Below are 15,735 nucleotides of genomic sequence, written 5' to 3'. Positions count from 1 at the left end.
ATAAAGGTGGGAAGGATGAAGAAGCAAAGTTATTGGAGATGTTTTTGGCTAGATGCCAAAAGTCAAGAGAGGAGTTAGATTTTGAAAGATTTTGACATTTTCTATTAATGAAGTTTTTGACCACTTTGGAGAACAGGTTTGGCATGATTCTGGACAGAAATAAAGTACATGAGATTCAAGTGATGGAAGGCTGAAGTACCTTTTACGGACCACCTCTCTATCATGTATAGCACAAGAACAGGCTGTGTTAAACCAAGGTTTGGGAGATTAAGGGCAAGAGAAAGAGTGAGGAATGTATGCCTTCATGTCAGACACTATCACCTGTTATCCACTCAGCACACAGAGATGTGTTTCTGACATGGCAGCAGTAGTCATTCCAAAGAAAATCAGCATAATACCTCTTTAGGTCTTACCAGTTAGCAGAGGCATAAGCAGAAGAATTAGAAATTAGGAAATTGTCAAGAATGCTGGGCGTATCTCCAAGACGGATTGCAATGATTGTACTGCAGCACACCATTGAAAGAATCATGATGTGTCCAAGTTCCTCCCTCTCCTCCACCCTCTGACTACTTCATGCCACCTATTAAAATTCTTCACAATGATGTTTTCCGTGCCCTCGCTGGCCTAAACCCTCGGAAGGCTTATGGACCTGATGGGTCCCTCCTATTCTTCTCCGAAATTGTGCCTCCGTGCTTGCATCTTGCCTAGTTAAACTCTTTCAACTCTGTCTGTCAACATCTATCTTTCCTTCTTGCTGGAAATTTGCCTACATTCAGCCTGTTCTTAAAAAGGGTGACCGTTCTAATCCCTCTAACTACCGTCCTGTTGCTTTAATCTCCTGCCCGTCTAAAGTTTTTGAATCTATCTTCAACAGGAAGATTCTTAAATATCTATCACTTCACAACCTTCTATTGGATCAGCAGTATGGGTTCTGTCAAAGCCGCTCTATTGGTAATCTTCTGGCTTTCCTTACTAAGTCTTGGTCATCCTCTTTTAGAGATTTTGGTGAAACTTTTGCTGTTGCCTTGGATATATCAAAAGCTTTTGATAGAGTCTGTTACAAAGCTTTGATATTCAAACTACCCTCCTATGGCTTCTATCCTTCTCTCTGTAACTTCATCTCAAGTTTGCTTTCTGACCGTTTTATTGCTGCTGTGGTAGACGGTCACTGTTCTTCTAAATCTATTAACAGTGGTGTTCCTCAGGGTTCTGTCCTGTCACCCACTCTCTTCTTATTATTCATCAATCTTCTAAACCAAACTTCTTGTCCTATCCACTCCTACGCTGATGATACCACCCTGCACTTTTCCACGTCTTTTCATAGATGTCCAAACCTTCAGGAAGTAAACATTTCATGCAGAGAAGCCACAGAATGCCTGACTTCTGATCTTTTTAAAATTTCTGATTTCTCCTCTAACTGACTGTCTTCAGCCTCTCTCACGGCCGCAATATTGCATATCTAGCTGTCTTCTACCGCTGATTTCATGCTAACTACTCTTCTGATCTTACTAACTGCATGCCTCCCCTCCTCCCACAGCCTAGCTGCACAAGACTTTCTTCTTTCTCTCACCCCTATTGTGTCCACTTCTCTAATGCAAAAGTTAACCAGTATTCTCAATCATTCATCACTTTCTCTAGTAAACTCTGGAACTCCCAGCCTGCTTCTGTATTTCCACCTTCCTATGACTTGAATTCCTTCAAGAAGGAGTTTTAAAGACACTTATCCTTCAATTTTTGACTACTGCTTTGGACCCTTTTCTGGGACTGTCATCTCAGTGGGCTTTTCTTTTTTTATTGGATTTTTTGTTACCCTTGGCCAGTGTCCCTCCTACATAAAAAAAAAAAAAAAACTTTCTATTGTGTCAGATGAAAGATTTGTGAGCAGGTGCAAGGAAACCTCAAGATAGTGCCATGAATTTATTTGTAGGTGCAGCACACTGGTCCCATTAGCAGATTGACATGAAAGTTAGAGGCCTGCTGACAATTAGTTCAGTAAATACAAAGCCCATGATATGTATATATGTAGCACTTGGTACTCACTACACAAAAGAACAATATTCCAACCTATATCTTATGTATCCACATCCACCCGATCTAAAATAATGGTATGAGTGAAACCCCCCCCATCCTTGTATAGAGTATGCTTAACATATATGAGGTGGGGTTCTACTCATACCACTCTTAGACAGAGTGTAATCAAAAGCTTTTCTTCTTATCAACTCCTCTTCTCTAACTGACTGCCTCCAGCCTCTTTCTCATCACTGCAATGTTGCATCTCTTGCTATCCTCTACCATTATTTTCGTGCTAGCTGGTCTTCTGATCTTGCTAACTGCATGCCTCCCCTCCTCCTGTGGCCTTGCTGCACAAAACGTTCTTCCTTCTCTCATCACTATTCTGTTCACCTCTCTAATGCAAGAATTAACCAGTATTCTCAATCATTCATCCCTTTCTCTGGTAAACTCTGGAACTCCCTGCCTGCTTCTATATTTCCTCCTTCCTGACTTAAACTCTTTCAGGAGGAAGGTTTCAAGACACTTATCCTTCAATTTTTTTATGATTCTCTTGACATCTCTTTTGGGATTGGCACCTCAGTGGAATTTTCTTTTTTCCTCTCTTTGTTTCCCTTGGTGAGTGATTCTCTTACGTAAAAAAAGAGAAAAAAAGCATTGTTGAAAGGGTACTAACAAATCATCGTCACTTTCATTTTTTGCTGAGTATATCATAGACATAATAACAAAGTATTGTCACTGGAAGACTGCACAACCAAAACATTGCCACAAGTACATATTAATTAGACTCATATGTAATATTATTTTCATGTTAAACATTAAGTTTATAACAATGATCAAGTTTAACAACTAGTCACAATATGACAAACACAAAAGTTATACACTCATCCAAATACCATGAAACAGAAGTGTGCAGACAGGGTGTTTATAGTATCTGTGCCAGCTGCTGACTAATCACAGAGTGACACTTGACATGTCAGTCTGTGACAACACCAGCTCTATAAATAAATGCCTTATTACAAAAAAAAAAAAAAAATCAGGTAAACACATGAAATACCACTGCAATACAAAAATACAAATTTATAAATACAAAAGGTTGCATGTTTACAAGATTGAGACTTTATTATCAAATAGCAAGGCTGCTCACCAATTAGCATGTTTATGTGCACCCTTTATTTTCTCCTCGATTATCAAGCAGCATTATTGGAGACCTTATTCTTGGTGACAATCACATGGATGCATCTATATTGATCATTTACATTCTTGTGTCCATAGCTTTTCAGAAGGATTAATGATTTGATGTTATTGTAGAAAATTTTGAATATATGAAATGTTAATCATACTTCAGAAATTAGATTTAGATGCTGGTTCTTTGTTTAAGTCCACATGAAAAGTAAAGTTGTTGATTTATGGACTATTTGAGAAACTTCAACAACTAAAGTTCATCCAAGGGTTGTCAAAGTCCCTATGATGGCTGGAAGAGTTAATCTTGTAATTAAGATCTCAGTAAGCCAGGAGGTGCTGCGGTGAATAAACTGCCAGACAATCTGCAAAGGAAAACCACTTAGCTGGAGGGTGTTTGGAGGCTGGAGTGTTGAATTGTTGTAATGCTTACTAATATGTATCTGAGGTGACCCTTGGAAGAATGTCGTAAGCACCACCATCTGCATTTTGAGAAAATTGTGTCTTAAAGATAAATATTTGTAAATTAAATGGAACCTTCATGAGTCGGAATTCCACAAAGTTATCAACTCAACAAGATATTCAGTTAAAAAATTGTCCAAAAAGGCAATTTCTGCAAAATTTTTGTAAGTCACCACGTTGGGTAACTAAGACAAGCCAATCCAAACTCAACATAGCCTATGCAGTAATAGTTATTGTGTAGGTTATGACACAACACTAAGAAGGGCTGCTGGTTCTGGTTCTGATTGAGGGTTGGGTGCTTTAGCTTTTGCAGTGGCACCTTCCTGATGTGGTCTTGTTTACAATTTCTTTTTGTGGTTTGATTTGCTCTTTTTTCTTTCAAATATCACATAATTTTCCTTTTGATTATATATTTATTTTATTTATTTATTTTTTATATTCTGTATAGTGTTTTTTTTTTTTTTTTTCAATGTTAGTGTTGTCAAAAAAGAATCTTGCCAATAATCCAGTCTTCACTTTTTTACACAAAACCTTTGTAATTTATCCTCATGTCTCCTTTAGTCTTCATCTCTTCCCTTATCCTTCTTACCAGTGCATTACCTTTCTCTTCAACCAACCTGCTGCAGGTAAACAAAGCTTGTGTGTGGTGCTGCATGATGCACATGGCTGCTGGGATGAGAGTGATGCTTCCTCGCTTTCAACCTCTCATGGCCTCCCCACTTTCAGTCTCATGGCTGGTGGGGTGAGAGTGAGGCTTCCTCACTTTGTCTCATGGTTGGTGGAGTGAGAGTGAGGCTTCCTCACTTTCAGTCTCATGGCTGCTGGGGTGAGAGTGAGGCTTCCTCACTTTGTCTCATGGATGCTGTGGTGAGAGTGAGGCTTCCTCATTTTCAGTCTCATGGATGCTGTGGTGAGAGTGAGGCTTCCTCACTTTCAGTCTCATGGCTGCTGGGGTGAGAGTGAGGCTTCCTCACTTTCAGTCTCATGGCTGCTGTGGTGAGAGTGAGGCTTCCTCACTCTCAGTCTCATGGCTGCTGTGGTGAGAGTGAGGCTTCCTCACTCTCAGTCTCATGGCTGCTGTGGTGAGAGTGAGGCTTCCTCACTTTGTCAGAGATTGGAATAGATAAAAGACTAAATATCTGGGGACAGTGTTATGTGAACATGGAAAGATGGAAGGATAATAAAGAGATGAGGTTCTTAAAAGATAATTGTAAAAAGAAACACACTGAGGTAATTTAGCTGTATAGTGAAAGTGAACAGTGAAGAGTTTGTGAAGAAAGTGTGAGTAAGTCTAAAGGCGTTAATGCGAGAGAAAGGCTACTTGGAAGTGGAAGGATAAGGTAAAGGAATATATACTTCAAAAACATATTAATATAACTTGAACAAACAGGAAGGGAATATGGATAGAGAGAGATGGAGGCTCTTCTGCTGTGGCATTCCTTTAGGGAAGTGAGGTGGCAGATTTTAAAATATAACTAAATTCATGAGTAGTTCTTGTTTAACTGCTGTATGTTTAAGTAGCTTATGTGATCTAAATAGATTATAGATTTATTTGTTGTTGTCATGAAGGTAGAAGTCTGATAAGTTGTGTGGACAGCAGTTTGGTAAGGGTGGGATGAGAGTTGCATTGAATGCTCTGGATTGCAGACAGGGAGATGTGTTATTGGTTTATGCTTTATCTATTTTCAGTACAGTTGCCAGTAAGTCTCTAGATGCCTGTCAAGGCCTTAGAGAGTTTTTTTTTGGAGTTTCCTTCATAAAATGAAAACAAATGAAGGATATATGCTATACATGTGCATGAACCTCAGTACATCTTCAGTGCAGGGGAAAAAAAAAGCCATATCTTAATTTCATTAAATTTTCCCACAAAACACTTCATTGTGATACTCCTTGCAATTATAATTACAGGATTTTCCTTGAAATTTTTTACAATTTTCAGTACTTTGTAAATTGATATTAGATACATAATCTACCTCAATGTGCTTCTTAGCACTAATAGAATAAATAAAAACAGGATGGTTATACAAAGTTTCCTTTTTACCAAACAGTCAGTAATGGCCGATGTTGCATCCATGACCCAAGACCGGGACTGGAGCACTGAGGAGAAACTGTACATAGAGGCTGAGATCATTAAGAGGATGGCTCCTTCCCTCAACCTGTCTCCATCGCCCTTGGTGGCCATCATCAGTAACAAGCTGCACCAGAGGAAGTACAAGTTTTCAACAGTTCCAGTCAAAAGAGCAGCAAGGAGGTTTAGTCAGGTGAGATTTGACCTGTGGCCACCTGTAATCCTGTTTCACTCTCAAAGATCATCCCTTCTACTTATTTGCTTCACTTCATAAAAAAAAAAAAAAGAATTACTCTACACTTTTTCCATGTCTTCGTAGATGTCCAGCCCTTCAGCAATTAAACAACTTGTGCAGGGAAGCCACAGAATGCCTACCTTCTGATCTTTCTAAAATTTCTGATTGGAGCAAACCAAAACTTAATGTTGCTCAATGCCTCAGAAATTCAATTCTTCCATCTATCAATTCTACACAGTCTCTCAGATAACTATCCCCTCTTCATTGACACTCAACTATCCAACTATTCTACACTGGACATCCTCAGTCTGTTCTTTACTAATAATCTTAACCAGAAACATCACATTTCATCTCTAGCTAAAGTGGCTTTTATGAAGTTAGGCATTCTGAGTTGTCTTTGCCAGTTTTTCTCACCCCATAGCTGTTAAGTCTGTACAAGTGCCTTATCTGTCCATGTATGGGGTGCACCTCTTACATATAGAGGGTCCCACTCGTAGGCTGGTGTCACACTGTGCAGCTTGGCTGCAATTGCATTAATACACAAACAAATGAGAGATGTCACACTATTGTAGCACTGCCACATGGTGCTGCTTTGCTCCACGACATGCTGTGGTGGCACCACACTGTGCTGCTGCATTACACTGGATGTAATGACAAAACACACACAGTCCTGTACACGTGGTCACATTGTCTGGCCACACCATGTGGTGCTCTCACTGCTCAGCACACTTGTAACCATGTTTGATGTGGATTTATTCATTCAGTGTGTGTAAGAGAGGCCAGCACTTTGTGAAAAGACTTCAAAGGAATATTCAGATAAAAACAGGAAAGAAAAATCATGGTCAGAAATTGGAGAAATTATGCATGATGACTGACTTGAGTTAAAGTTGACCAGTACCTTCACTCGTTCATCCCTTTCACTAGCAAACTCTGGAACTCTCACCCTGTCTCTATATTTTTTTCCTGCTTACCACTTTAATTTTTTCAAGGGAGGAATACAAAGACACTTCATAAACTAAATTTTTCACTTTTTTTTTATTTCTCTGCTGATTGATTTTGAGTAACCTGTTTTTTTTATTCATTTATTTAGTTATATACTTATTTTTTTATTGAGCCATTTTCTATAATCTCTTAGTCTACCCAGCCCTTCATCCTCTCAGTGATTACCACTTCTCTCCTCCCCTCCATCCATCCCTTTCTCCCTCTTTCCTCGCTTCAAACTTTCTCTCAATACCTTTCCTATACCCTCCCCACCATCCCACCCATCCCCTCCCCCATTCATTAGCTTTTCCTTCCAAAATTCACCCCTCTTTCATTTTCTCCTCCCTTGCATCTCCTTTGAGGGTAAACTGTGCACTGTATGCAGCTTGGTCAGACAGTAAGACACAGTACTGGTCATGCTGTGCCATCATGTGGCCACGCCATGCAGCTCAGTGTCACTGGCCATTGTGTTCTCATGAACAGGATGGAATCAAAAACATTTTGTCTATTAACTCTTGTTCTCTAACTGTCTTCAGCCTATCTCTCTTCACCACAGTGTTTCATCTCTCAATATCTTCTACTGCTATTTTCATGCTAACTGCCCTGATCTTTTATAACTGTATGTCTCCCCTCTTCCTGTAACCTCACTGCACAAGACTTTCTACTTTCTCTCACCCTTATTCTGTTGGCTTCCCTAATGCAAGAGTTAACCTGTATTTTCAATCTTTCATCCATTTTACTAATAAACTCAGGGGCTCCCTGCCTGCTCTCGAGAGGTAGAGTTTCAAGACACTTCTCTAATTTTGGATAATCCTTTTTTGTTCAACCCCTTGTGGACTGCCACCTCATTGAAGCTTTTTTTTTTTTTTTTTGGCTTTCTTAAGCTTTGGGATATAAACTTAATTTGTTCTAAGAAATTGGTCATACTTGGTTTTGGTCATATCCTGAAACAAATTTTCCCATAAGAAATTAAGGGAGCTGAAATAATCCATTCCAGCCATGACCATTTTGTAATCTAAGATTTAAAATACAGTACTGTATTAACATTTTATATAACTGTTTCAACAAGACAATTTTGTATGTTTGCTAAATAATAAAAACATTGATGAAACTTAAAATTAACCATTTAATGTCGCTTTTTGTTGGTTAAGGCGTGTTCTTGGCATATATTTTTTTTTTTTTTTTATGTAGGAAGGATACTGGCCAAGGGCAACAAAAATCTAATAAAAAAAAATGCCCACTGAAATGCCAGTCCCATAAAAGGGTCAAAACAGTGGTCAAAAATTGGTGGATAAGTGTCTTGAAACCTCCCTCTTGAAGGAATTCAAGTCGTAGGAAGGTGGAAATACAGAAGCAGGCAGGGAGTTCCAGAGTTTACCAGAGAAAGGGATGAATGACTGAGAATACTGGTTAACTCTTGCGTTAGAGAGGTGGACAGAATAGGGGTGAGAGAAAGAAGAAAGTCTTGTGCAGCGAGGCCGCAGAAGGAGGGGAGGCATGCAGTTAGCAAGATCAGAAGAGCAGTTAGCATGAAAATAGCGGTAGAAGACAGCTAGATATGCAACGTTGCGGCGGTGAGAGAGAGGCTGAAGACAGTCAGTTAGAGGAGAGGAGTTGATGAGACGAAAAGCTTTTGATTCCACCCTGTCTAGAAGAGCAGCATGAGTGGAACCCCCCAGACATGTGAAGCATACTCCATACATGGACGGATAAGGCCCTTGTACAGAGTTAGCAGCTGGGAGGGTGAGAAAAACTGGCGGAGACGTCTCAGAACACCTAACTTCATAGAAGCTGTTTTAGCTAGAGATGAGATGTGAAGTTTCCAGTTCAGATTATAAGTAAAGGACAGACTGAGGATGTTCAGTGTAGAAGAGGGGGACAGTTGAGTGTCATTGAAGAAGAGGGGATAGTTGTCTGGAAGGTTGTGTCGAGTTGATAGATGGAGGAATTGAGTTTTTGAGGCATTGAACAATACCAAGTTTGCTCTGCCCCAATCAGAAATTTTAGAAAGATCAGAAGTCAGGCGTTCTGTGGCTTCCCTGCGTGATATGTTTACCTGCTGAAGGGTTGGACGTCTATGAAAAGACGTGGAAAAGTGCAGGGTGGTATCATCAGCGTAGGAGTGGATAGGACAAGAAGTTTGGTTTAGAAGATCATTAATGAATAATAAGAAGAGAGTGGGTGATAGGACAGAACCCTGAGGAACACCACTGTTAATAGATTTAGGAGAAGAACAGTGACCATCTACCACAGCAGCAATAGAACGGTCAGAAAGGAAACTTGAGATGAAGTTACAGAGAGAAGGATAGAAACCGTAGGAGGGTAGTTTGGAAATCAAAGCTTTGTGCCAGACTCTATTAAAGGCTTTTGATATGTCCAAGGCAACAGCAAAAGTTTCACCAAAATCTCTAAAAGAGGATGACCAAGACTCAGTAAGGAAAGCCAGAAGATCACCAGTAGAGCGGCCTTGAAGGAACCCATACTGGCGATCAGATAGAAGGTTGTGAAGTGATAGATGTTTAAGAATCTTCCTGTTGAGGATATATTCAAAAACTTTAGATAAGTAGGAAATTAAAGCAATAGGACAGTAGTTTGAGGGATTAGAGCGGTCACCCTTTTTAGGAACAGGTTGAATGTAGGCAAACTTCCAGCAAGAAGGAAAGGTAGATGTTGACAGACAGAGCTGAAAGAGTTTGACTAGGCAAGGTGCAAGCACGGAGGCACAGTTTCGGAGAACAATAGGAGGGACCCCATCAGGTCCATAAGCCTTCCGAGGGTTTAGGCCAGCAAGGGCATGGAAAACATCATTGCGAAGAATTTTAATAGGTGGCATGAAGTAGTCAGAGGGTGGAGGAGAGGGAGGAACAAGCCCAGAATCGTCCAAGGTAGAGTTTTTAGCAAAGGTTTGAGCAAAGAGTTCAGCTTTAGAAATAGATGTGATAGCAGTGGTGCCATCTGGTTGAAGTAGAGGAGGGAAAGAAGAAGAAGCAAAGTTATTGGAGATATTTTTGGCTAGATGCCAGAAATCACGAGGGGAGTTAGATCTTGAAAGGTTTTGACATTTTCTGTTAATGAAGGAGTTTTTGGCTAGTTGGAGAACAGACTTGGCATGGTTCCGGGCAGAAATATAAAGTGCATGAGATTCTGGTGATGGAAGGCTTAAGTACCTTTTGTGGGCCACCTCTCTATCATGTATAGCACGAGAACAAGCTGTGTTAAACCAAGGTTTAGAAGGTTTAGGACGAGAAAAAGAGTGAGGAATGTACGCCTCCATGCCAGACACTATCACCTCTGTTATGCGCTCAGCACACAAAGACGGGTCTCTGACACGGAAGCAGTAGTCATTCCAAGGAAAATTAGCAAAATACCTCCTCAGGTCCCCCCAACTAGCAGAGGCAAAACGCCAGAGGCACCTTCGCTTAGGGGGATCCTGAGGAGAGATTGGAGTGATAGGACAAGATAAAGATATGAGATTGTGATCGGAGGAGCCCAACGGAGAAGAAAGGGTGACAGCATAAACAGAAGGATTAGAGGTCAGGAAAAGGTCAAGAATGTTGGGCGTATTTCCAAGACGGTCAGGAATACGAGTAGGGTGTTGCACCAATTGCTCTAGGTCATGGAGGATAGCAAAGTTGTAGGCTAGTTCACCAGGATGGTCAGTGAAGGGAGAGGAAAGCCAAAGCTGGTGGTGAACATTGAAGTCTCCAAGAATGGAGATCTCTGCAATAGGGAAGAGGGTCAGAATGTGCTCCACTTTGGAAGTTAAGTAGTCAAAGAATTTCTTATAGTCAGAGGAGTTAGGAGAGAGGTATATAGCACAGATAAATTTAGTATGAGAGTGACTCTGTAGTCGTAGCCAGATGGTGGAAAACTCGGAAGATTCAAGAGCGTGGGCACGAGAGCAGGTTAAGTCATTGCGCACATAAACGCAGCAACCAGCTTTGGATCGAAAATGAGGATAGAGAAAGTAGGAGGGAACAGAAAAGGGGCTACTGTCAGTTGCCTCAGACACCTGAGTTTCAGTGAGGAAAAGAAGATGAGGTTTAGAAGAGGAGACAGTGAGGGGTGGGTGAGTAGAGAGGAGGTTATTGCTTGGAAGGAAAGACCCTTTCCATGAAAACTATGGACAGCATAGGTTTGGTGGTTGACTCTCTCTTCCTCTTCCTTTGAGGGATGAAGCCACTCAGCCCTGGTGGTGGATCATCAGGATTGTTGACATCTTCATGGCGAAACATCACTTCCTCTTGAAGGAGCAAGAAACGGTTGTGACACTTGCTTAGTTCTTGACATTAAAACTTTCCTGTAATGCATCACTACATTGTCATTAAGAAGGTTAGGAACTGAGTGCCCAACGCCATTCTACAAAAGACCTTATCTCCTCCAACATGCTGCACATCTTTTTGATGTCACTTGAGGAAACATCTTCCATTTCTCCTCCCCTGAGGAAATCTCTCTCGCCATTATCTGCTCCTCACTCTGGAGCGCATCAGTTCCTTGGTTGTTAGCTCCTCATTGTGCTCCTGCACCAAATCCTCAACTTCAGCATCAACATCAAGTCCCAGGGTCTTACCCAGGAATACAACCGCCTTGATACTCAGGGTATCCTCAACCTCCAGAAACAGATTCAGGCCACAACTTCCGCCATGCCGGGTGACAAGGTATCCTTAGGGCAAATTCTGTTTGATTTTTTGGTCATATCCTGAAATGTTTGGACTTAGGGGCATTTGTATCCTGAGGTTCCACTGTATAATGATGTATATATGCAAATGCATGTATTAGTTCTACATATCAGGACCTTAGATAGCAAATATTTGAACCAAGAGGCTTATTCTTTAGAGGTAATAGACCCATAAATCACAAGGTTTTCCAGTTTGAGGGAATATGCAATAATATTAGATAATCACATTAAAGAAGAAAATTTTAACTTGCTGCTTAAAGCTAGTAACAAAGCAGAGCTCAGGATATCTGAATTCCTGTTAATCAGTTAATATAAGCCCCAGTGAATTCCAGTGACACCTCTGTTAAAGTTAATGTTGTTTGAAAATTTTGAGAAAATTTTGTACACTTGGTATTCATTATATACGTGGGTTTTGTTCTGCAGAAAGCTCATGTAATGAGGATTTGCATGCATCAAACCTATCATCCCATTAATTATAGGGGGTTATGTTCCACGACCTAGTTTTGAACCCTCCACATTTATTTTGGCACTGTTTCACAAATAATAAATAAGTAAAGCACTAAAGCAACAGTAAAATACAGTAGTAAAGATAAATTGTAAAATATAATATAAAAAGACACTGTAAACAAAACAAAAAAATTACAAATTGTGGGCTGTGCAAGGAAGGCACAGGAAAACAGTTGCACCCACTGCCGTCAAGTGAGTTACCTCATCAGAGTCACACCACCACTGCTACTCACATAATATTGAGAATACTTGGCACATTTAGGTTAGTTGCATATATTGAATACCCAGTGTATTCCGTTTTGTTTAGATATGGATCTTATTAGTTTTGTTGTGTTGGAATGATAATTCCAACAGATGCTCTTAAAACCATGGTTTAGAAGTTACAAGACATTTAGATATGGATGTGCATTAATGGCAAGTGACTGCAACACCCACCAGGATGTTGTTGCCATATGGTGTTCATTATGTTTTAGCTATTATTTGCTATAGTGATACACTTCTTGAGTTTAATTTCAGCTTTGTTTATGAAAACCTTGATGTTTAATTAAGTATAAAATCTTCATGATGCCAGCACCTACCATTGCTGCCCTCTCCTCCCTACTTCCTTCCCTTCCCCTCACTAACTCTTAGTGCATTCATATTTAAATGTCCTGTAACTTCTAAACTATGGTGTTAAAGTGATTTGACCTTTGAATATTTCCAACTTAGAATGGCTTAATTTTTCATTTTTGAGAATGTGACTTTCCTTCTAGGACACTCTGTTTATAATATATGCCTAAGTTACTGTGGAAATTATGAAGTTTGAAAGAACTACTCAAGAGAACTTAATTAGAAAACATGTGAGGCTTACCTACACAACATGTTGCCATAGAGTTTGTTATATCAACAGTGGTTGCTAGATTAGGGTTAGACTTACCTATGGAGGATGGTGAGTCAATCCTCAATGGGAACACAGTTGTGATCTTATGGGACAAATTTCTGTGACAGTTCATTTGGATGGGTTTGTGGGATCTTCTCTTGGTGTATTTTCCAGTTATCAGTTTGTATTTCAGGGTGAACTTAATAATTTGTATGGATATTTTTCACATCTCTAAACATCTTTCATCTTCTTTCAGATTGCCCAGAATCGCAAGAAGGTGTTTGAGGAGTTTGCAGCACCCAAGTGCCTAAGGTTACACAATTTCCTGAGTGGCAAGAAGGAAAGACGTCCCAATGGGAAGAATGTAACAAAACCAGTAAGCTTCCCATAGTGTGTGTACTTATGATTATTTTCAAGAGCTGCCAGCTCTGTCTGGAAATGTTTGGATATGGAGAGGTGGAGTCTCCTTTCCTATTCTTAGGGAACACTCCTGGAAGTAGTGAGGTTTTAGAAAGGTAGATAGATAGATATATAGTGGATACTGCTACTGCAAGAGTAACTGATTCCAAGTCAGATGCTTGGTGCAGAGCAATCTGATGTACAAGTTGTTCTAGAAGCTGAAATGCATACTTTTGGATATGATCATTTATGTCATTTTTATCTAAAAGAAAATTTATTTACATGTGTTGTTTTTAGTATTATTTTGTGAAAAACTGAAGTTTTTTTGATGTAAGATTTTGGTAACTTAGTGGTGCCAGGCACAGGTCTTGGCTGGAGTGTTAATTAGCCTCAAAGTGAACAATTCATGCACTCAATTCTTTTCAGTTCTTTACAGAAAACAGTTTTTAATTTTTCTTCTTTTAGACATCTTTTTGTATATCTATTTCAGTTTGATACATGGGTTTGATTTATGTTGTGATTTGGCAAAGGTTTTCTGCTGTATATAGTGTATGAATATCTTTCCTGAAGCAATCCTTCCCATTTATCTAGGCTTGGAACTGACACTGAATCAGACTGACTTGTGTCCTCACTGTCAAGGGAACAGGAAGTGGGTAGATGCCTGAGAAAATATCCCTACTTCAGACTGGAACTTGAAATGAAAACATCCCTTATTGTAGTCAAATGTACTACTTCGTGAGCTATTACACTCAACACTTCTATTTCTCTCTCTCTATTAAACACCTTGGTCTTCCCAAGGAGTGGCTTCCGTCTCTCCCTATCCAGACATTTTCTTCTTGCTTCTGGAAGTACCTGGAGTAGTATTAACAAAGATTCTTAAATAGAGAGCACTCATCCAAAATGTTATGCTTGGTGACATTTTTAACTTAGCAAATCACACTGAGCCTAGTGTGTACAGCACTGAAAAGTTAAGACTAGTCCAGAGGTTGTTCAACCTGCTTTAAGCTAAGCATAGTCTAAGCAAGCAAAAAATGGCCAACCATCGAGCCCAAGCCTGCCACCTCAAGAATTATCAACCCCATAAGGATGTTCTCGATGACCTGAATGACATTGAACTGTTGGACATGTATAGACTAGATCTGCAGGAATGTTATTTGTGACAGATTTAGCATGAGATGCCTTGGAGACCCCCACAGGAAGGAGTGATGCACTTATGCTAACCTCTAATTCTTTTGCTTATGTTGTCACCCTCTCTTCTCCATTGGGCTCCTCTGATCACAATCTCATATCTGTATCTTGTCCTATCACTCCAATCCCTCCTCAGGATCCCCCAAAGCAGAGGTGCCTCTGGCATTTTACCTCTTGGTAGTTGGGAGGACCTGAGGAGGTATTTTGCTGATTTTCCCTGGAATGACTACTGCTTCCATGACAGAGACCCATCTCTGTGTGCCGAGTGCATAACAAAGGTGATAGTGTCTGGCATGGAGGCATACATTCCTCATTCTTTTTTCTCGACCTAAACCTTCCAAACCTTGGTTTAAACACGGCCTGTTTTCCTGCTATACATGATAGAGGGGTGGCCCACAAAAGGTACTTGAACCTTCCATCACCAGAATCTCATGCACTTTATATTTCTGCCCGGAACCATGCCAAGTCTGTTCTCCAACTAGCCAAAAACTCTTTCATTAATAAAAAGTGTCAAAATCTTTCAAGATCTAACTCCCCTTGTGACTTCTGGCATCTAGCCAAAAATATCTCCAATAACTTTGCTTCTTCTTTCCCTCCTTTATTTGAAGCAGATGGCACCACTGCTATCACATCTATCTCTAAAGCTGAACTCTTTGCTAAAAAACTCTACCTTGGATGATTCAGGGCACGTTCCTCCCTCTCCTCCACCCTCTGACTACTTCATGCTACCTATTAAAATTTTTTGCAATGATGTTTTTCATGCCCCCACTGGCCTAAACCCTCAGAATGTTTATGGGATCCCTCCAATTATTCTCCAAAACTGCACCTCCATGCTTGCACCTTACCTAGTCAAACTCTTTCAGCTCTGTCTGTCAACATCTACCTTTCCTTGCTGGTGACCATTCTAATCCCTCAAACTATTGTCCTATTGGTTTAATTTCCTGCCTATCAAAAGTTTTTGAATCTATCCTCAACAGGAAGATTCTTAAACATCTATCACTTCACAACCTTCTATCTGATTGCCAGTATGGGTTCTGTCAAGGCCGTTCGACTGGTGATCTTCTGGCTTTCCTTACTGAGTCTTGATTATCCTCTTTTAGAGATTTTGGTGAAACTTTTGCTATTGCCTTAGACATATCAAAAGCTTTTGATAGAATCTAGCACAA

At 40.1% G+C, this 15,735-nt stretch overlaps 1 protein-coding gene across 1 annotated transcript in view; it reads left to right on the top strand.

Annotated features, from left to right (window-relative positions):
- LOC135092551 (uncharacterized) overlaps positions 1-15,735 on the top strand; it is a 148,994-nt gene that overhangs the window by 33,364 nt on the left and 99,895 nt on the right. Inside the window, exons 7-10 of the mRNA XM_063991167.1 lie at positions 4,216-4,428; positions 4,635-4,736; positions 5,669-5,915; positions 13,239-13,358. Coding sequence (XP_063847237.1) covers positions 4,216-4,428; positions 4,635-4,736; positions 5,669-5,915; positions 13,239-13,358 — 682 coding nt within the window. The remainder of the gene's footprint in view (positions 1-4,215; positions 4,429-4,634; positions 4,737-5,668; positions 5,916-13,238; positions 13,359-15,735) is intronic.

Source organism: Scylla paramamosain, chromosome 40 (assembly GCF_035594125.1).
Source record: "Scylla paramamosain isolate STU-SP2022 chromosome 40, ASM3559412v1, whole genome shotgun sequence".
In the NCBI taxonomy this organism is placed as follows: domain Eukaryota; kingdom Metazoa; phylum Arthropoda; class Malacostraca; order Decapoda; family Portunidae; genus Scylla; species Scylla paramamosain.
This window is presented reverse-complemented; position numbering and strand designations above follow the sequence as displayed.